General features: G+C 40.0%; 1 protein-coding gene across 9 annotated transcripts in view; it reads left to right on the plus strand.

The window, feature by feature from the left end:
• The first annotated feature begins 319 nt into the window (after positions 1-319).
• NGF (nerve growth factor) overlaps positions 320-23,055 on the plus strand; it is a 169,560-nt gene continuing 146,824 nt past the window's right edge. For 2 of the 9 annotated variants that reach the window (XM_077295003.1, XM_077295004.1), the window contains exon 1: positions 320-644. In XM_077295003.1, the coding sequence (XP_077151118.1) occupies positions 512-644 (133 nt within the window). In that variant the 5' untranslated portion in view covers positions 320-511. Of the gene's footprint in view, positions 680-3,703; positions 3,946-23,055 lie in introns of those variants that run through there. The other 7 variants (XM_077295007.1, XM_077295011.1, XM_077295009.1 and 4 more) reach the window with 7 other exon arrangements.

A 23,055-nucleotide genomic window follows, 5' to 3' on the forward strand; every position in this document is an offset into this window, starting at 1 on the left:
TTTGAAAGCCGTAAAGACCTTTTCCTTCTTTGACGTATCAGCAGAAATTCATTCAGGAATAGTTATTTCATCGTTGTTGGATTATTCTTGATAAGCCCCATCAGGAGCGGAAGGGTTAAGCCATTGTAACTAGCGATTATTCGAAAACACCACTGCTGGGATGAAGCTGATAGGTTCAGACGTAATCCCGGTTTAAACTCCACAATCACTATAGGGGGTTATTATCAGCTGCTCTTCTGCAGACAAGAAGAGGATGCGTTCGGGAGCTGAATGTTTATGCGCAAAACCTCCTGCGTTTCACTTCCATTTCCATTTTCACTTCCATTTCCATTCCGTACATATATGCAAAATTGAATTTGGAGTATTTCTGCGCTGGCTGAACAGAGAGGAATAGAAGGGAAGAATGTGAAGCACACCTGGTTTATGTCAGAAAGGCACTAGGACCTTGAAGAATAGTCCTGCCTCATGAGTCAGCCTTAGATCTCCAGCTCACAACTCCTGAAAGCAGTGAATGAGAGGACAGACATGTGAATGGCTCAGCTGGGTTTCCAAGCACTTTGTGGACTGGGCTGCGAGAGGCTACGAGACATCTGGATCATCCAGGATTTCAGCACCTTGTGACTGTCACATCTACCCAAGCTCAGGTGAGGACCAACCTGCATGCTCCAGGCTCTTGCTGGTAATGACTTCTTCCATAAACTTTCTAAGAGAAGTACTAGAGTCTAACCCTTACTTTCCAATTCTGCACTGATTCTCAGCCTGACTTCAACATCAGACACCCCTAAACCTAAAGCTTTTTTTTAAGTCTCTAGAAATCCTATATTAGAACATTTTCTGCATTCCTTTCCATGAAGAGCTTTATGACTTTACTTACATGTACTGATAAAGCAGTGCTGTACTCCTCATTTAACTCTGTATCATCCAGAGTAGCATACCTCTCTGGGTTACCTGCTACTACAGGTAGCACAAGGTGATTGCTCCAAACCACAAACCCATCTCTGCTGCGTGTGTGCTACCAGTCACTTCTGATAGGTATGATAAGACGCCGTAAGAACGCGTTCAGTCTCGCGGCAGGTGTTCTTTCACCTCTTATACGTTGATCCTTCTGATATCATGCTTTAGCCTAGCCTTACATTGTAGGTAGCTGCCTGTTGCTTACGTTGTGCGAACTGTCCCATGAACAAGAAGGTGTGGTGCAGGTTCGCTGTCTCGGCAGTATTTCTGGGCTTTTAACACCGCGTTAAGTACGTCCCTATATATATATATATATATATATATATATATATATATATATATATATATATATAATAATTATATTTCTTGATATTCTAATGAGCTAGATGATTTTAAAGGCACAGATCCAAGAGTAGTCCTGTGCTTCACAACTCCCTCCAGAGTTAAGAAGCGCAGGCTATTAAGTGGTTCCTGCTCTCCCGTAATCTTCTTTGGTTGCCAGTGTTCTGCCTGCAAAGCCGGTGGATGGAAAAGTAACTTCTTACGGGATAAATATTGGGTGTTTTAACGCATTAAAGCGCATTAAGTTAAACCTCGTGGAGTATTAGTCAATGTAAAGTCTGCCAGCTTTAGTCTACGCACCAAGAACTGGGTAATGCTGCTCCTTTACTATATAATCATATCAACATGTAAAGTGCAAACATTTGGCAAATAGCAACTTGTAATTCTGGTTTTAGGATGCAATGGTGAAGGCAAAAAACAATTCTGAAATAGTTTTTGCTGATGAAATTTACTTGCGTTTTGGACAAATTGCAGGAAGTCCATTTATTATTATTATTATTATTATTAATAATTTTTTTAAAGCACTATTAATTCCATGGTTTTAAACATGTGAAGAGGACTCACATACAAGATACACAAACTACAGTAAACGCACTAACAGTGACAGACTGGTACAAAGTGGGAGACCCTGACCTCAAGGGCTTACAATCTACAGGCTATTCGGGAAGGAGATTAGGGTAATAGGGGAGCAGTTTCTCTATCTATCTATCTATCTATCTATCTATCTATCTATCTATCTATCTCTTTTATATCACCAGAATACTATGTGTTCCATGAAACGAAAGGAGATTATAAAATAAATATGTGGCAGTCGGGAGCCTATCTCTGTAGTAGTCTGCTCAGCAAGTGTGCCTATTGTATACAACACATGCCTGCAAATAGCTCTTCTGTTGATGCCAAAGGCACATATCACTGCGTCCTTTTCATTTTTTTTATATGAATCTGTTGCAGACAGAGACAGCTTGGGGGATTGGATTGTTCCCATACTAACCCTGTTTAACTTGCCAATAGTTATTAACCCTGTCTTTGCCAGGAATAGCACAACATCAGGAAGGAAGGATGAGGTTAAATGAACCTATAGAAAAAAGGAAAAAAAAAAGTTGGTTGGATGATCTGGTGAACATTATGCATTTATGACAGTATTGTTAAAGCTGACATATGATAGTGATTATATAGAGCAATGCATTGGTTGGAGCAGACTGCTGCAGTGTAGAGATGCTGTCACATTTGTTTATTGATGGGTTATGGTGATGCTTCTAAAGTCCTGAAGTTATAGCATGCATATGAAACTTATATGCTTTTTAAATAGAATAGTTCATTTTTAGGCTTCGGAGAGACGCCTGTGTTTAGGCATGAGTGGATTTGGCCTTTGGGATTAATCACCTTGTATCCAGAAGCAGTTAGAAATACCTTGGAGCATACTTGGCCAGTTCCTGTCTAAAAAAGGAAAAAAATAGATGCCTTCCTGACTTTAGGAAAGTACAGCCGGGATTCGATGTTCTTACTGTTTAACCTTGTTTACCACCTTTTTTTCATGTAGTTTCAGCTGTAGGAATGATCCCATAAAATGAATGAGTCGTGTCTGGATTATCTGCTGGATACAGATGTGTTAAGGGATTATCAAATGTAGAAATCTGATGGTCTCTCATTCCCTAGACTCTAACACCTTATTGTAAGACATGTTAATATCTTCAATATTCTCATGTAGTTTTCTGATTAAGTTTTAGATTATATGTACAACTTTCAGCTTCTGTAAGCTCCTTACAATTCACTGACTGAAAACCATATTCCTTAGATATATATTTTTCCATGATCATGTTAAAGAATGAATTCAGCATATAATAAAGCATAAAATAATTATACATAAACAGCAATGACCAGTATAAAAAAAACGTTCTACGGTGCTGACTTGTAAATTGTTTTAAAAAAAAAGATTCATTGGATGCTTTGGTGGAACTGTGTGTTCCCGAATAACATCAAGCTCCACCAAAATCCAATGGTGGATGATTAGTATAAGTTATTGTATGAAGTGGTAGTTTTCATTTGCTATTGTATTAAACTTGGTATTTTCTCATTAAACAAGATAATTGGTTTGGTCATATCTTTTTTTCTTGGGGGGGGGGGTGATCTCTCTCTAGTATGCCAACTAGTAAAGACCTAAAATACAACCAAGTGTTGTTTAATCAACGCTTCCCACAAAACAAAATATCTTAAAGCCTCAGATGTGTAGGCCACTGAATGTGCTCAGTGTACCCTCCTTTTTTTTTTCTTAAATCTTAAGAAGTGGTCTCTTAGTGAAACCCAGCCCCTCAGACACTACATCCTCTAGTAGCAGTTACATAGGAGAACCCATGAGAGGATATATTCAATATCGCCAATGGTGTCTACTGTTCAGTGTCTGAAGGTCTCTAATGTCTGGTAACATTCGTCTGCTCATATGAGGTCCTGGAGAACAACCCTGCAGAATCGGGCATCTTATTCTTTATTTTTAAAGTTTATTTTTATTTTTAAATCTGGGGAAAATTTGAGAAAAGCATCTCAACAGAAGATTGTGGTTACTGATTGAATTAAGTGGATTATGGAAATTCTTCACGTTACCAGCAAACATAAAGTGGACCATTATAACCTATGGATTTGTGCTTACTTCTGGTAGGTGAACATAACTGTTCCTAAAAATGTGCTGCTTCTGTTAGGTTTTAGGTGAATTTTAGCTGTATCATATCACACATTTTCATACACTCTCTACACATTAACCATCATTTATAAACTAATACACCTGCATTGTAGCTCATAGCAATCAGTAACTTGTTCTCAAAAACGTACATTGACCTTTCATTATTAACTCTCTATGGCTACACACACTTCCTTATATTCAACTATCACTGATATTTCATAGCATCTACACTCACCGGCCACTTTATTAGGTACACCATGCTAGTAACGGGTTGGACCCCCTTTTGCCTTCAGAACTGCCTCAATTCTTCGTGGCATAGATTCAACAAGGTGCTGGAAGCATTCCTCAGAGATTTTGGTCCATATTGACATGATGGCATCACACAGTTGCTGCAGATTTGTCGGCTGCACATCCCAAAGATGCTCCATACAAGGCAGGATGGATCCATGCTTTCATGTTGTTTACGCCAAATTCTGACCCTACCATCCGAATGTCGCAGCAGAAATCGAGACTCATCAGACCAAGCAACGTTTTTCCAATCTTCTACTGTCCAATTTCGATGAGCTTGTACAAATTGTAGCCTCAGTTTCCTGTTCTTAGCTGAAAGGAGTGGTACCCGGTGTGGTCTTCTGCTGCTGTAGCCCATCTGCCTCAAAGTTCGACGCACTGTGCGTTCAGAGATGCCCTTAGGCCTACCTTGGTTGTAACGGGTGGCGATTTGAGTCACTGTTGCCTTTCTATCAGCTCGAACCAGTCTGCCCATTCTCCTCTGACCTCTGGCCTCAACAAGGCATTTCCGCCCACAGAACTGCCGCTCACTGGATTTTTTTTCTTTTTCGGACCATTCTCTGTAAACCCTAGAGATGGTTGTGCGTGAAAATCCCAGTAGATCAGCAGTTTCTGAAATACTCAGACCAGCCCTTCTGGTACCAACAACCATGCCACGTTCAAAGGCACTCAAATCACCTTTCTTCCCCATACTGATGCTCGGTTTGAACTGCAGGAGATTGTCTTGACCATGTCTACATGCCTAAATGCACTGAGTTGCCGCCATGTGATTGGCTGATTAGAAATTAAGTGTTAACAAGAAGTTGGACAGGTGTACCTAATAAAGTGGCCAGTGAGTGTATATTTCTAGGCCTTTCCTATATGCCATTTTGTGTCCATATTTTCCATGAAACAAGATCACTCCATATGCTAGGTGATAGTCCAAAGAAATTGCATTAAAACACTTAGTTTACAAAGGAGAATGGAGAAAGGCCATTTGGGTTCCCTACTACTTTTCTTTGCCTGGATTCAAATGTCAAATTTTTCCATGAATAAAATTCACTTTTTAACAATGGATTTTCAATATGAAGCAAAAATAAAAGTCTAGTTAGGGATACTGTTCGACCATAGCGCACTTTGAACTTGATTATTGACATGTCCAAGTATTTAATTTAGTTGCAATTGATTTTATGCTGTGCATCGATTATTAAACTTGTGAGCTAAATCCACTCCAATGTCATTTTCCTTTGAATCTATGTCACTCAATTTCCTCATTTCCTAGTTAACGTCTCTATCACTTTTACAATTGGAATACATATACTGCTGGCCGATTTATCAAGAATGGCATTTCATACATTTTTCTACAAAAAAAAACAAAAAACATTGGAGAAAATTGCAACAAATTTTTGCTGCAGTTTTAGGCTGCTCTAAAATCCAAAAATAAAATTTGCACCTTCCATATACGAGTACTGATTTGCATCAAAACTAGTGACAATGTATGGAATAAAGCTTAATTGGGGCCACACAAGCATAGATTCTCTAATGCGTGAGAATTGGCCGATTACGATAATGACACTTGGTTCAAACTCTTAGTTTAATCTGAGTGTCACCTATGTTTGATCAGAATGACAGAATAGCAGCACAGGTGCGGAGAAGACAGAGAACTTAATTTCTCCATTTTATGTCTGCAATAATCGGACTACTCTCGGATGACATCCAAGAGCAGTTCGCTGTTACACATACACCCATAGACATGTATGGGTGAGTGTGATCTGATTATTGGGTGCATTTACAGCATGCTGTGATTGCTTTCTCATGCCGATTCAGCATGAGAAAAAAATTGCAGATCTGCAATATAACATTGGGTCGAGTGGTATCTGACAAAACATTGGAAAGAACATTGCTGTGTTATGCACTTGTGTGAGCGAGCCCTAAATGTTGTTGGTCATACCTCCTACTCAGTGCTTGGTTTTTTCAACTTTTGATAAGCATTGAGCAAGAAAATGAAAACTTTGTGCAAATTGCATTTTTTGGGGGCCAAATTTGGTGTAAACTGCTTAAAGTGAACCTGTCACCAGGTTTGGCCGATACAAGTTACGGCCACCCCCTTTCAGGGCTGATATACAACATTTAAAATGCTGTATACAAGCACCCGATCAGACCTGTAAGAGAAGAAAAATAACTTTTATTATACTCACCTGGGGGCAGTTCGGTGCAGCTCTTCTTGGTCCAGCGCCTCCCATCTTCTTGCGATGCCGTCCTCCTGCTTGCTTCATGTGAATGACGCATCACTGCGTCATCCACACAGGCTCCCCGGAATCTCGCTCCTGTGCAAGCGTACTTATCGGCCCTGTTGAGGGCAGAACAAAGTCCTGCAACACAGGCGCTGGGCCTCTCTGACCTTTCCCGGCACCTGCACACTGCAATACCTTGCTGCAGGACGGCATCACAAGAAGAGTGACGCCCCTCTGACCGGACCACCCCCCCAGGTGAGTATAATAAAAGTTATTTTTCTTCTCCTACAGGTCAGATCGGGGGCTTATATACAGCATTATAGAATGCTGTATATATCAGTCCTGAAAGGGGGTGGCCGTAACTCATAAACCTGGTGACAGGTGCCCTTTAAAAATATGGGACACTGTTTACATGTAAAACTGGAAGAATACCGTGACGCACGCTGTATGAGTTTTGTCGCATCTTGCACAAGGTAAAGCTAGCCAAGTCTTAGTTGGCATTCTTTAGGTCATTAATTTGTGCTTTTCAGACTCACATTTGTTCTCTTGGCCCAAATCGATAACATATTTCTCTAAATTAGATTTTTTCCAATTGTAAGGGATAAGCTAGACTCCTGGTACAACCACACTAAGAAATGTTGGCCCATGGTTACAAGGATAATGTTTGCAATCAGTAGACAGTGTTTGAAGCCAATGGAGCAAGCTTACTCAATACAAACCATTATGGCCTACTTTAAAACTCTGCAAAGTTTTAGCAGAAAGAGATTTTAAAAAAATCAAGTAAAAGACTCACGTGGACAGCTTCCCACTGCTTTTGCGCTGTCTGTGTTGTCTTTATGACCAGTTTTCTGTACAAACAAAAAAGGAGAGACTCTGAATAAAGATAACTTGGTAATGAAGAAGTCACAGCGAGCCTGCTGTATGACTCTTTTAGACGCTTTTGGTTGTACTTGAAATATTTTGTGTGAAACTTCCCATTTTTTCAGGGTGTAACATGGCTATTAGTAACTAATAAGTCTGCCTTGCTTATGCTGTACGTGGTTCGGACAACAAGCATCTCCTGACAGGTTGTCTGTAAAAATGTAGATGTTCCTGCAGTACTTGCTATTTTAGGACAAAACAGTTTGAAATTGTCAATCTGATGTACAGAAATACTTGAGATTTATGTTAGGCTCTGTTCACACAACAGAATTATCAAGAATGTGTGCAAGATTGTATTTTATTTTTGCGCTTAAAATAAAAATAAAGTAGCCAACCCTTTGAAACAAATTTGGGGAAGATGATTTTGTGGCATTTTACTTTAAAGAGGTTGTACACTATATTCTTACAATGCCCTCATTGGTTTAAACCTTGTAAATAAGTCTTTTTGTAAATATGTACTGCTGCCATATGTGCCTCTGAGTGGCGCTATCTTTAATCCCTTAGTCCACATCACGTGACCCCAGCTGCAGCCGCCGCTGACATCCGCTGATGTTACATCAAGTTCCAGAGATCCTTGCATGACCCAGTCACAGGCACCCCTCTGATTGGGCTGTGGGCAGGGTTTTACCACACATCACAGCCCAGTATCCAGAGTGCACTTTCCCTCTGTCCTCTGCTTTCATTGGCTGCAAGCAAGCGCTGGATACTGGGCTGTACCGTGCGGTGAAATGCCGCATACAACCCAGTCAATCGGGGGTGCCTTCAACTGGGTCACGTCTGGGTGATGCAAGGGATTCTGGAACTTGACATGACATCAGCTGATGTCAGCAGCAGCTTTAGCCTGGGTCATGTGATGTGGACTGAGCAGTCAGCGATTGCGCTGCTCAGAGGCATATATGGCAGCAGTATGTATTTACAAGAAGACTTATTTATAAGGATTAAATCGATTGTGGCATTATATAATGTAGTAGACAACCGCTTTACGTATTGCATGTTCTACTCTTGCACTTCGTAGCACAACCTTCCTAACAGACAGCACAGCTCTCCTGTTCTCAAAATGGTTGGAAACAGAGGTGTATGAGATCAGACCTGTCCATCATCTTACTCCAGATTTACTATATGTAGGATTTTCCAACTGGAACAGGCTGATAGGCTGGTCTGGTCATATGAACTCCATCAAATGTCATTTTAAGAATGATTTCTGCAGTTCGCTAAATGCTTGCCATCAGAGGCGCATCGGACCAGATCTCTCAATCAGCTGCCCCCATTTGCAAACTGTGCACATAGAAAAGCTGTTCTGCATTTGGAGGAGGCTGATAGACAGCTTTGCACACACGCAACTCTATCATCTTCCATTTTGAGAACAGAGAAGATGTTCAGACTGTAAGGAAATCGGTGATTTGAATAAAATATCATACTATTTTCATCTCTCCGCTGTCATTACGTGCGTCGTCCCAAACGATCATGTTATCCCCCCATGACCAGCTGGAAAAATGCACTTTAAGATATCGAAGTCTTGTCGGCACAGCTTTGGTGAAGAAAAGATTAGAGCTAAAGAGAGCAAGTAGAGGACCAGTAAGGAGCTGTGACTAGAGGGAATATTTGTTTAAACCTCTTTTCATCCCAAGTGCAAACATAATAATTGTGCAGCCACATGGTAATCAAGAGTTAAGGGGGCCACGTCTACCACCAATGCAGCAAGTAGCTTCTGTCATTGCAGAACTATGGGACTGACAAAGTTCTATACACTGTTCTTGAACAGGGGTCCTTCGTGAACAGGGGTCCTTTGTTGACTGGTTGCCACTGTCCTGACCCATCTGCATAAAATATATCCCCAAAATTCAGATTTTCTTGAGTCCACAAATTGTGGAATATTTTTTAAATGTAATTACTTTTTTAATTTGAGTTATCATTAGCAGGAGGAAGATCTCTTCTATATTATAAAATGCCACAAAATTGTATCCCCAACACATTATTTAAAATAAAGATGGAGTGGTAATTCCTTACCTCATACGGTATATTCTCATTATCGCTCCATGTGAGCTCTATCTATTAGTCTATTTTTCAACCCTAATTCCCAAAAATTTGGCATGCTATGTAAAATGTAACAAAAACAAGAATGCTATGATTTGTAAATCTGTTAGTGCCATATTTTATTCACAACAGAACATAGAATAAAGATCAGAAGTTGAAAGGCATTTTTCCAATTAATTCGAAAAAATAACTAATTTAAAAATTGATGGCAGGAAGACATCTTAAAAAAATTTGGACAGGGTTAACTAAAGGCTGGAAAAGTAAATGGTACTATTGGAAAAACAGCTAGAGGGTCAATTTTCACCTACTGTAAGTCACAAAGCTATATAGCTATAAAGCTATATAGCTAAAGAGCATTTTATAGACTCAGAATCACTAAGAAGCAAAGATGGTCAGAGGTTCACAAATCTGTTAGTAACTGCATTCACAATCAGTGGAACCATTTTAGTAAAATTGCAAAAACTTGGAATATTACACCCTTTATAATTCATAATATCCTCTCAATATTCAGAGATTCTGGAGAAATCCATGTACACAAGGGCCAAGGCCGACAAGCCAATATTAAAGGCTAGTGACCTATGGGCCCCCAGGCGGCACTGCATTATTTGGTCATGCAAATCATTGCGGGGGCTCAGGAATACTTCCAGATATTAGAGTCTCCGTGCAAGTCACAAATGCAAGTTAAAGCTCTATCATGCAAAGAGGAAGCCATATATCAACAGAATCCAGAAACGCTGCCATCTCCTCTGGGCCAAAGCTAATTTAAAATGAGCAGCAGCAAAATGGAAAACTGTTCTCTGATCAGATAAATCAAATTGTGAAATTCTTTATGGAAATCATGGATACTGTGCCCGGCAGATTCAAAAGGAGAGGGACCATCCAACTTGTTAACAGTCTCATCTCTGATTGTTTTGGGTTGCATTAGTGTCTATGGTATTGACAGCTTACAAATTTTGAAAGACTCTATCAATGCTGAGCATTACCGTATATAGTGGATTTAGAGTAATATATTTTCCCATCCAGACAACATCTATTTCAGAGAAGCCTTGCATATGTCAGTAAGACAATGCTAAATCACATATTGCATCCATCACGACAGTATGGCTTCTCAGGAAAGGAGTTCAGCTGATGAACTGGCCACCTGCAATCCAGATCTTCCATCAATAGAAAACATGTTGAATTGTGAAACAAAAACTCCAACAAAGACCCAGGGCTGTGAAGCAGCTAGAATCCTAAATCAGACAAAAATGGGACAATATCCCTTTCCCCAAACTCCAGCAATTGTTCTCCTCGCTTCCCAGACATTTACAGATTGTTGTAAAAAGAAGAGTTGATGCTACGCGATGGTAGACATGGCCTAGTCCCAACTTGTTTGAGATGTGTTCCTGCCAACTAATTTAGTTATTTTTTTCAAATGAAATCTAAAAATTGTTACCTTCTGACGTGTTCTAATTTCTCCTTTGAATACAATACTTCCATAAGAGATTTCAAATTCATTGTACTCTTGTTTTCTTCCTATTTTACCAAGCTTTACACCTTTTTTGGGGGGGAATTTGGCTTATTAATATAAAAAAGGTTTTATTCCAGAGCTATAGTAAGATAAACATTAGTACCATTATTGATAATAGACTAAGTAAAGTGCCTTACAAACGTATTCGGCCCCCTGGAACTTTTCAACATTTAACCACATATCATGCTTCAAACAAAGATACCAAATTTAAATTTTTGGTGAAGAATCAACAACAAGTGAAACACAATTCTTAAGTTGAACAAAATTTATTGTTTATTTAAAATGTTTGTGGAAATTCAAAAACTGAAAAGTGGGGCATGCAATATTATTCAGCCCCTTCACTTTCAGTGCAGCAATCTCACTCCAGAAGTTCATTGTAGATCTCTGAATGATCCAATGTTGTCCCAAATGCCTAATGATGATAAATATAATCCACCTGTGTGTAATCAAATCTCCGTATAAATGCACCTGCTCTGTGATAGTTTCAGGGTTCTGTTAGAAGCACAGAGAGCATCATGAAGGCCAAGAAACACAACAGGCAGGTCCGTGATACTGTTGTGGAGAAGTTTAAAGCTGGATTTGGATACAAAATGATTTCCAAAACTTTAAACATCCCAAGGAGCAGTGTGCAAGCGATCATATTGAAATGGAAGGAGTATCATACCACTGTAAATCTACCAAGACCTGGACGTCCCTCTAAGCGTTCATCTCAAACAAGGAGAAGACTGATCAGAGATGCAACCAAGAGACCCATGATCACTCTGGATGAACTGCAGAGATCTACAGCTGGGGTGGGACAGTCTGTCCATAGGACAACAATCAGTCGTACAGTACACTGCACAAATCTTGCCTTTATGGAAGAGTGGCAAGAAGAAAGCCATTTCTCAAATATATCCATAAAAAGTGTTTAAGGTTTGCAACAAGCCACCTGGGAGACACACCAAACATGTGGAAGAAGATGCTCAGGTCAGATGAAACCAAAATCGAACTTTTTGACAACAATGCCAAACGATATGTTTGGCATAAAGGCAACATAGCTCATCACCCTGAACACACCATCCCCACTGTCAAACATGGTGGTGGCAGCATCATGGTTTGGACCTGCTTTTCTTCAGCAGGGACAGGGAAGCTGGATAAAATTGATGGAAAGGTGGATGGAGCCAAATTCAGAACCATTCTTGAAAAAAACCTATTGGAGTCTGCAAAAGACCTGAGACTGGGACAGAGATTTGTCTTCCAACAAGACAATGATCCCAAACATCAAGCAAAATCTACAATGGAATGGTTCACAAATAAATGTATCCAGTAGTGTTGAGCATTCCGATACCGCAAGTATCGGGTATCGGCCGATAATTGCTGTATCGGAATTCCGATACCGAGATCCGATACTTTTGTGGTATCGGGTATCGGTATCGAAACAACATTAATGTGTAAAATAAAGAATTAAAATAAAAAATATTGCTATACTCACCTCTCCGACGCAGCCTGCACCTTACCGAGGGAACCGGCAGCGTTGTTTGCTTAAAATTCGCGCTTTAACTTCCTTACGCGAAGTCCCGGCTTGTGATTGGTCGCGCGCCGCCCATGTGGCCGGGACGCAACCAATCACAGCAAGCCGTGACGTAATTTCAGGTCCTTCAGGATTTTAAAATTACGTTCCGGCTTTGTGATTGGTTGCGTCGCGGTCACATGGTCGACGCGGTCACATGGTCGACGCGACCAATCACAAGCCGTGACGTCACGGGAGGCTGGACACGCGCGCATTTTAAAATGCGCACGTCTCCAGCCTCCCGTGACGTCACGGCTTGTGATTGGTTGCGTCGACCATGTGACCGCGACGCAACCAATCACAACGCCGGAACGTAATTTTAAAATCCTGAAGGACCTGAAATTACGTCACGGCTTGCTGTGATTGGTTGCGTCCCGGCCACATGGGCGGCGCGCGACCAATCACAAGCCGGGACTTCGCGTAAGGAAGTTAAAGCGCGAATTATAAGCAAACAACGCTGCCGGTTCCCTCGGTAAGGTGCAGGCTGCGTCGGAGAGGTGAGTATAGCAATATTTTTTATTTTAATTCTTTATTTTACACATTAATATGGTTCCCAGGGCCTGAAGGAGAGTTTCCTCTCCTTCAGACCCTGGGAACCATCAGGAATACCGTCCGATACATGAGTCCCATTGACTTGTATTGGTATCGGGTATCGGTATCGGATTAGATCCGATACTTTGCCGGTATCGGCCGATACTTTCCGATACCGATACTTTCAAGTATCGGACGGTATCGCTCAACACTAGTATCCAGGTGTTAGAATGGCCAAGTCAAAGTCCAAACCTCAATTCAATCGGGAATCTGTGGAAAGAGCTGAAAACTGCTGCTCACAAATGATCTCCATCAAACCTCACTGAGCTCGAGCTGTTTGCCAAGGAAGAATGGGCAAGAATTTCAGTCTCTCGATGTACAAAACTGATAGACACATACCCCAAGCAACTTGCCACTGTAATTGCAGCAAACTGTGGCGCACTAAAGTATTAAGTTAAAGGGACCTAATAATATTGCACGCCCCACTTTTCAGTTTTGAACTATCACAAAAATTTAAAATAACCAGTAAATTTTGTTGAACTTCACAATTGTGTTCCACTTGTTGATTATTCTTCACCAAAAAATTACATTTGGTATCTTTATGTTTGAAGCATGATATATGGGAAAAGGTTGAAAAGTTCCAGGGGGCCGAATACTTTCTCAAGGCACTGTGTTAACATTAGCAGTTCAGGAAGTTTCTCGACATTTATGGATCCATTTTGTGGTTTGTGCCCCACACTGGCAATAAAGATTTATCTTCTCTACATGCATCAAACATCTGCACAGCATCTGTGCTGCGGAACCTTAATGCAGGTATTAGACTAGTAAACCCTACAACGTCTGTATTAGTATTTGAGAAGATATCCATAGATATTTGCCATCATTCCTGATCTTTTTTTGTTTTTCCTAACATGCATGTTAATGTTTATGCAAATAAAGGGGTCAGAGGTATATAAATGACAGTCTGTCAGAGTTAATACAAATTATCAGAAAAATATCCAGCAGCACATATTAATGTGCTGATCCTTTTTAGAGAAGATATCTCGGGTAATTTGTAGTTTCTATACACTTTAACTTGTAAGCAGATGGTACGTGTCGATATTAATTAAATGTCAACTTTAAAAAGCATATTATTTATGGATTTACCCACTGAAACAATATTGTTGAAACAACGTGAATAGTAATGGGCATTTTAAATAGAGAATTAAGTGTCTTTTGTGACTTAATGTTATTAGGAGATGTCATCTGTGGGGTTCTCTGGAGTGAACGTAATTCAGTCTGCAAGGCTGTTACTGACCAAATGAAGTTGAAACAATTCAACTTTACTGCATGATGTATATACAGTACCACCAAAAAATCAATTTAGAGGAATAATGCACTTATTTGTTACAATATTCAAGTATGAAAACTTACTGGTACTACAAGATGGTACTATAGCTTAATGTTGAAAAACCAAACGGATCAGAATGTTACACTGAACAAACTAGTAACCTTCTATCTGAGGGATTCCTTTTCATTGCACGGACCTCGCTCTAAGGCAGTGTTCCCCAAGTCCGGTCCTCAAGAGCCACCAACAGGTTACGTTTTGAGGATTTCCTTAGTATTGCACAGGTCATTGAATTATTGCCTGTGCAGGTGATGCAGTTATCACCTGTGCAATACTAAGGAAATCCTCAAAACATGACCTGTTGGTGGCTCTTGAGGACCGGACTTGGGGAACACTGCTCTAAGGGCTGTATAACTTGACACAGGCCTGAATTGCCAATCCGTCTTCAGCCGAATACCAGATAATGTAGACTTTTCTCTGCCCATGCCTTATTCTCAAGAGTGCTGCTCCTCTGCAGTGTTCTACCTCTTCATTCCCTTGTCCTGTTTCAAGTGTCTTGGTCCTTTCTGTCCAGCATTATTTTCAATAATGAACATTACCCAACTGAATCAATTAGATCAAAACTGCAGCTACTCTGTAGTCTCCAAAGAGCTACCTTTTAGGCACAGCCATGACTGGGCCCATCTACAGCCTCCCCCTGGTTTAGGTCTCATGCAGACAAGCATATAAGTAGGACTTGTGATGTCCGACTTTTAATCAGATAGCCCATGGACAGCACAGTGACTCATATTATTCAATAGTACTGTTCAGATGATCTATTTGTTACCTGGTCTTTTGAGTCTCCGATGAGACTAACCCTTCAAGTTTTATAGGTATTTAAAAGAGAAGAAAAATGATCTCACATGGAACATGCAGATAAATTTATTTTATAATTCTAGAAAACTGTAATTGATGTACATTTTTTAGTGTAGATGTATGAAAACGGACACATTAATGGGTCACGTATGAAAATTTGAAAATAATCTTATTAATGAATCTTAGACGATTTATGATACGCTTGTCTACAGCCAGCCTTAAGGTCCGTAATGATTAGCAATTCTTCCACTATGCTAAGCGTTTAGTATTTAAAGTAACCAATGGAAAATTATATAGATGGGTATGTCCTGCATTATGTGGGCTTTATTGTATGAAGTATTTTTAAAGTCTATCGATCACTAATTATTGCTGTTTAATAGTTTTATGTATAACTCATAATATTGGCAATTGCATAGTCCCAACATCTGAAATAAAAGATCAGATGGAAATTTTTGATCTTTCTATACCTAGAAGGCAACACTTTACATGCCTAAGTAACATCTAGTAACTCTGCGAAGTATATTGGGAGGCTAATCTTAATGATACAGTACCATAAGGAGTGGATTATTTCTTTAGAAAATCCAGACATTTCCATAGATAAAGTTAACAATTTTTTTTCCATGCTGTCCTTAAGTGTCCCACTTCAGATATCAGAAATGTTGGCAGGTGTGTGTGTATATGTCAGCTATATGCTGCAGGGCTATGCAAAGGAAGCAAGATAAAGCTATGTAGTTATATTCCCCATCATTCTCATTGACATGTGTCATAGACTGGTCAATCTGTATGTAGATAAGTAGTGATAGAAAGGCTGAGTCATTTTTTCTATCAACTTTGTACAAGGATTGCAAAGGGCTAAGGCCTTTGTATTATAACATATATCATTCACGTATGTGCTAAATGCAGAGTACAACACTTAGATCTCAAAAAAGGTTGTGATGGGATGGATACTAGTGCATCAGAGGTAATAAATAGTGTCAAAATTAGCATAAGTTAGTATGTTCTTGCCAAATTAAGCTATTTAATCTACAGTAATACTACATTGTCTGTGTATCAGAATGCCTTACATACTGCAAAAGTCTCCTGAATGTTGCTTATTTTTTATTTAATTTTTGGCAGTTTCATGTGAAGCAATATAATAACAGTAACCTGATAAGCAAATCAATACCATTAAAAAACTCCTTCTTTTTCCAGCAGGAGGCAAAATCCTATATCAAATAACCACAATTTCACACAATATTTTTGTTTGTGTTAAGTCTGGTTATATAGAACCACTAAAGGGTTACAATAGTGCTCCTCTTATAAATGGGCCTGTTACTAGCCATAAAATAGGCACAAGGGTTTTCTTTTTAAGTTTTTTTTTCTTTTACTTTCTTGATATCCTAAAATGAGTTTTATGCTCTGAACACTACAAGCATTATTTTGCTCTTTCATTTTGATATATTTCATTTTCGAATCATGTGATAATAGTGTCAATGAGTTTATGTATTATAATTACATTATAAAAGTTGGTATATAAGTTAGTATAAAAATATGCATGAGTTTCGTATTTCTTCAGTGTTTGCTGCTTTTAGCTGTCTAGCCATTAAGTTGCAAAGGTAGTCTATGATGGTGTAAAATACCTCATCATGGGAGGCTACACAAATTTTTATGGGCAACTTGTGAACAGGATATACTTGGGTACTGCCCTTGTAAGGGTTGGAGCAATGCAGGGACACAACAAATAGTTTTAGGGGAAAAATGTAATTTTACCCCTCCCCCGCTATCATTGTTTCCCTCCTGCTCCCGTCTTGTGCATCTAGCACAGAAAGAAAACCACATTGTGAGATCATACCAATTTTCTATACGAGCATTGTTTACCTTGAGCACTAGCACTTTGTCTTGTCTGGATTGTTATATGTATGTATGTTGGTCTTATTTTTATGGTACTAATAAAAAGTTATTTTATTTAATTCCTTACCTTGCTTAAACCTATTGTACTTATTGGAAGTAACAGAGGCTGGTTATACCCACTGTACTCTTGCTGGATTCCTCTCTGTAAAATATATCACCTGCCTCTTCTATGGCTCGAGGTGTGGTTCTTTCCTTTCATGATGCTTTTACATTGCAATCTAGATAGTTAAGATTGGATAAGACTGGCTCAAGCTCTTTTTACTGTAATGATCGGATAATTCTAAGCAATTAAATCGGCAAGGAAAACATGAGCTACAGTAATAGAAAATTTAGAGTTCTGCTTTAAAGGAGTTTTTCATGATCAAAACAGTTTGAATTCATGACCACCTCTGCTATCATCTTTCCTATACATAGGTGATAAGTTAGCTCTTTTTAAAGAGTCACTTGCCAAAGGTAGCTTTAAAAGTTACATATGGCAAGTGACAGCTTCTCTTTAAAAGTTACATATGGCAAGTGACAGATCCTCTTTAATTTTTCTTTCTTTCTGTAAATTTTGGCATCGTTTTTCTTTTGTTCCTGCACCAATCTGTTTCTGAGAGATAGCACATCTAGTCTTTTTAATCAACTGCTCAATGTCCTCAAGTGGATTCACAGAGGTGCAGTTGAAAATGAAATCCATTTGGCTAACAAGAATAGATTTGCATACAGTGAAAAAAAAATATCAGAAATGGAGACATGCAGACACAGGAAGAAAAGCAATGTCAGATTAAAAAAAATGTAATATTCACCAGGTAAAATAAAAAAAAAAACATAATTATGGCACGTGACTGGTCCTCTTTACTGCTGGAAATCACTTTTAGTGGCTGAGAACATGAATAAACTCCTATGAGTTTAGTGAATTCAGACCCACCACCCTACTGTAACACTGATGTATTATGGTGATTAATGGCTTTATAAAAGTGATTCTACTGTACAATGCTTCCACCTCGGGGCAGTGTCAGAGGTTTCATGCGTCATTTTGGGGATTTCATCACTGCAATAAGCTACTTAATTCCCATTGTGGTTACAGCAAATTGGTTATCAACCACATAAAACAATTATTTTATTATTCTATAACTTAACAATTGAATCTTACGGCCTCTGTCTCTTTACAATGACGAAGGTTAGCTCTACGCAAGTGAAGGTAAAATCTTTGTCAGGAGCTGAGTGTACCATATTCAGGAGACACCCAGAAACTACTGCATACAGTGGGGAAAAAAGTATTTAGTCAGCCACCAATTGTGCAAGTTCTCCCACTTAAAAAGATGAGAGAGGCCTGTAATTGACATCATAGGTAGACCACAACTATGCGAGTCAAAATGAGAAAACAAATCCAGAAAATCACCTTGTCTGATTTGGCAAGATTTATTTTGCAAATTATGGTGGAAAATAAGTATTTGGTCACCTAAAAACATGCAAGATTTCTGGCTCTCACAGACCTGTAACTTCTTCTTTAAGAGGCTCCTCTGTACTTCACTCATTACTTGTAGTAATGACACCTGTTTGAACTTGTTATCAGTATAAAAGACACCTGTCAACAACCTCAAACAGGTACACTCCAAACTCCACTATGGTGAAGACCAGAGAGCTGTCGAAGAACACCATAAACAAAATTGCAGCCCTGCACCAGGCTGAGAAGACTGGATCTGCATTAGGCAAGCAGCTTGGTGTGATGAAATCAACTGTGGGAGCAATAATAAGAAAATGGAAGACATACAAGACCACTGATAATCTTCCTTGATCTGGGGCTCCACGCAAGATCTCAACCCCTGGGGTCAAAATGATCACAAGAATGGTGAGCAAAAATCCAAGAAACACATGGAGGGACCTAGTGAATGACCTGCATAAAGCTGGGACCACCGTAACAAAGGCTACCATCAGTAACACACTACACCACCGGGGACTCAGATCCTGCAGTGCCAGACATGTCCCCCTGCTTAAGCCAGTACATGTCTGGGCCCATCTGAAGTTTGCTAGAGCACATTTGGATTATCCAGAATAGTATTAGGAGAATGTCATATGGTCTGATGAAACCAAAGTAGAACTGTTTGGTAGAAACAAAACTCGTCATGTTTGGAGGAGACAGAATGCTGAGTTGTATCCAAAGAACAACATACCTACTGTGAAGCATGGTAACATCATGCTTTGGGGCTGTTTCTCTGCAAAGAGACCAGGATGACCGATCCGTGTACATGAAAGATGAATGGGGCCATGTATTGTGAGATTTTGAGTGCAATCCTCTTTCCATCAGCAAGGGCACTGAAGATGAAACGTCAATGTATCTTTCAGTATGATAATGATCCCAAGCACACTGCCAGGGCAATGAAGGAGTGGCTCTGTAAGAAGCATAAAAAGGTCCTAGAGTGGCCTAGCCAGACTCCAGATCTTAACCTCATAGAAAACCTTTAGAGGGAGTTGAAAGTCTGTGTTGCCCAGCGACACGCCCAAAACATTACTGCTCTAGAGGAGATCTGCATGGAGGAATAAGCCAACATACCACCAACAGTGTGTGCCAACCTTGTGAAGACTTACAGAGAACATTTGACCTCTGTCATTGCCAACTAATGATATATATAACAAAATATTGAGATGAACTTTTGTTAATGACCAAATACTTATTTTCCACCATAATTTGCAAAATAAATCTTGTCAGATCAGACAAGGTGATTTTCTGGATTTGTTTTCTAAATTTAACTCTCATAGTTGTGGTCTACCTATGATGTCAATTACAGGCCTCTCTCATCTTTTTAAGTGGGAGAACTTGCACAATTGGTGGCTGACTAAATACTTTTTTTTCCGCACTGTATATTCATAGTGGCAATTTTGGGAAATGGTTTTTGGATATAAAATGACTACATTTTTCATGTCAAGTTGAATGAGTAGAATATTTGTGATCTACTGTCCCTACATCTTCATATTCTTTCCTATTGTAACCTAAAATATGCACATAAGAAAGATATCTTTTATAATAATATCCACAAATGGTGCCCCGATGTTTGCAATATCCATTGAAGTGTTATTTGTTGTGATGGGTAGCTCATTAAACCTTTATCTGTCATCTGCAGAATTACTTGGTAGCATATTATTTGTTCTTCTGTAGTACAGTGAGGAATAGGGTTGAGCGACTTTTATTTTTATAGGATCGGGTCGGGTTTCACGAAACCCGACTTTCTCAAAAGTCGGGTCGAGTGAAATCGGCCGATCCTATAAAAAAGTCGGGGTCGGCCGAAACACGAAACCCAATGCAGTGCAATGGGATACTATGGTTTCCAAGGGTCTGAAGGAGAGGAAACTCTCCTTCAGGCCCTGGGATCCATATTAATGTGTAAAATAAAGAATCAAAATAAAAAATATTGATATACTCACCCTCGGACGCGCCCTGGTACTAACCGGCAGCCTTTCTTCCTAAGAATGAGCGCGTGAATGACCTGCGGTGACGTCGCGGCTTGTGATTGGTCACGTGAGCGGTCACATGGGCGGTCACGCAACCAATCACAAGCCGCGACGTCACCGCAGGTCATTCACGCGCTCATTCTTAGGAAGGAAGGCTGCCGGTTAGTACCAGGGCGCGTCCGAGGGTGAGTATATCAATATTTTTTATTTTGATTCTTTATTTTACACTTAAATATGGATTCCGATACCGATTCCCGATATCGCAAACATATCGGAACTCGGTATCGGAATTCCGATACCAGATTCAGAAGATCACCGACCTCATGGCCGACCCCACACAGGGGTCGGGTCGGGTTTCATGAAACCCGACTTTGCCAAAAGTCGGCGACTTCTGAAAATGGCCGACCCGTTTTGCTCAACCCTAGTGAGGAACATCAAGGTGCCATTTTTAATAAATGGAATGTCCATATTGCACAGATTTTTTTTTTTATAGAAGTTATATGCTTTTGAAGATATATCAGTGTCTAGAAAAGTTGTCCTCCTCTTTTTAATAAGGTGTTTAAAAATGTCATTTTCTTCACCTACTTAAAGGGAATCTATCAGTAGGATAAACCCTTCTAAGTCATCTATATGGGCATGCAGGTCCTAGAAAGTTGAACAATATGATATATGGGAAATTGACATGTGCAAGCCAATGTCTTATTCCAGAGAAATCCACACTGTTATTCAAATGTAAATAATAAGCTGTTAAGGCCAGACATAATTCTCCCTGAGAATCTGCCTCCAGATTATTTTAAGTAAATGGTGGCGTTAAAAGCCTGAGACATGTGTAGGATGGGGCCAGGGCTGTAGTCATGGCCAACAGTAATCCCTTTATCACCCGCTGGCCCCTTCCATTCTGAGTACCTCGGTGCTGATCCTCTATGCCATCTGGGTTCTCCCGGTGCGGGGTTATTTCCTCTGCAGACATTTCCACAAATAAAGAGTCATAGTCTGGATTCACTTTAACTTCAACTCTCTTACTCAGCATGACATCATCTAGGGCACAATCAATCACAGCAATTGGCAACGCTTTCCCTTGCCTCTTCTCTCTGCCACTAAGCCTGTCCCCAGGAAGGACCACATCTTCCGGTCTCTGTTTCCTCAATGCCCAGAATTTTTGCTTCTTGCGGGGGTATTCCCTGCCCTTTTACCCCAGTCCTAAGAATAGCGGCCCATACACAAATCTGCCACATGTTGATAACTTGCTCCCATTCTGCTTAGCCTTCTTCCTCAGTGTTAGCGCCCCAGTCACTCTGCGTGGGCTAGCTCTTCTGATGCTGTGCTCTGGACCCCTGGATGCTAGATGCTGGGCCCACTCTTCTTGTAACGTCACGTGACACGGTGTCACCCTGGGCTAGACAACCCTAGTGAGCTACACGGGTGCCCTGGCCCCAACTGACTAAAACAGGGAAGCCCTCCCTAACGTATCCCACCATTCCCCTCCTACATTAACTATTTCCTATCTTAACTATTTCTTACTTATAAGGCTAACCCTGTAATGCCCCATCTAGTGGCCAATTTGAGGTACTTCTCCCCTTAGCACTATACTTTCAACTGGTGACCAACCCGGGGAACTAACTTTCCCTAAAGTGCAATGAATGTGTAAAACATCTTAACAATCAGACTTATCTATACACAGAGTAATACACTTCATGTGTAGCAATACTCATACACTACTGGTAATACACTGAACTGTGTAGCAGTACCATACTGTATATATGCGTCAATTATATGTAAACAAATAACATTTGGCAAAATATAAATACACTTTATCATATCCCCTACACATGTAATGACTGACTCTCAGCTCTCCTAATCTACATGTTTCACACTTGTAACTCCCCCCTTTATTTGCAATAATCTCTGGACGAAGAATCTCAAACAGATCAATGTCCGGCCTGTAGCCTAGAACAGCTCATTAACATACTAAGAAAAATGTAGATTTGTCCTGAATCTACATCGCACATTGCAAATATCAAGGTATAATTTTAATCGGCAACCTGTGTGCCCATGTGGACTGCTTAGCAGAGTTGATCCATCGGTCAAATTTGCTTTTAAAAAAGGCCTAGTTAATGGGGTGGGTGGTAGGAAGATTATAATCAGTATAAATAGTTTGCAAAATTAAAGTTTATTTTGTGCTATAGTGCGATAGAAAAGTAACTGACATATTAAAGGGGTTGTCTGTTCCAAATCGATAAGTCTGCAGTCACTCTGTGATTCGCTGGTTTCTGAGCCAGGGTATGTATGAATTAAACAAACTCCCAGTCAAGGCCAGTCCAGTGGACGCGGCCTCGCTCCATACACCCATATGGAGTGAGGATGGCCGAGAGTATGTATAACTCATACATATCATCCGTAGGCTGGTCAGGAACCGGCAAATCCCCGCAGCACACAGTGTGTGCGCTGAGTGGATTCATAAGTCTGCATTCACACAGAGTAACTGCAGACTTATCAATTTGGACCAGATAACACCTTAAACTATTGAGTGAAAAC

This window comes from Ranitomeya variabilis, chromosome 3 (genome assembly GCF_051348905.1).
Source record: "Ranitomeya variabilis isolate aRanVar5 chromosome 3, aRanVar5.hap1, whole genome shotgun sequence".
Lineage (NCBI taxonomy): Eukaryota > Metazoa > Chordata > Amphibia > Anura > Dendrobatidae > Ranitomeya > Ranitomeya variabilis.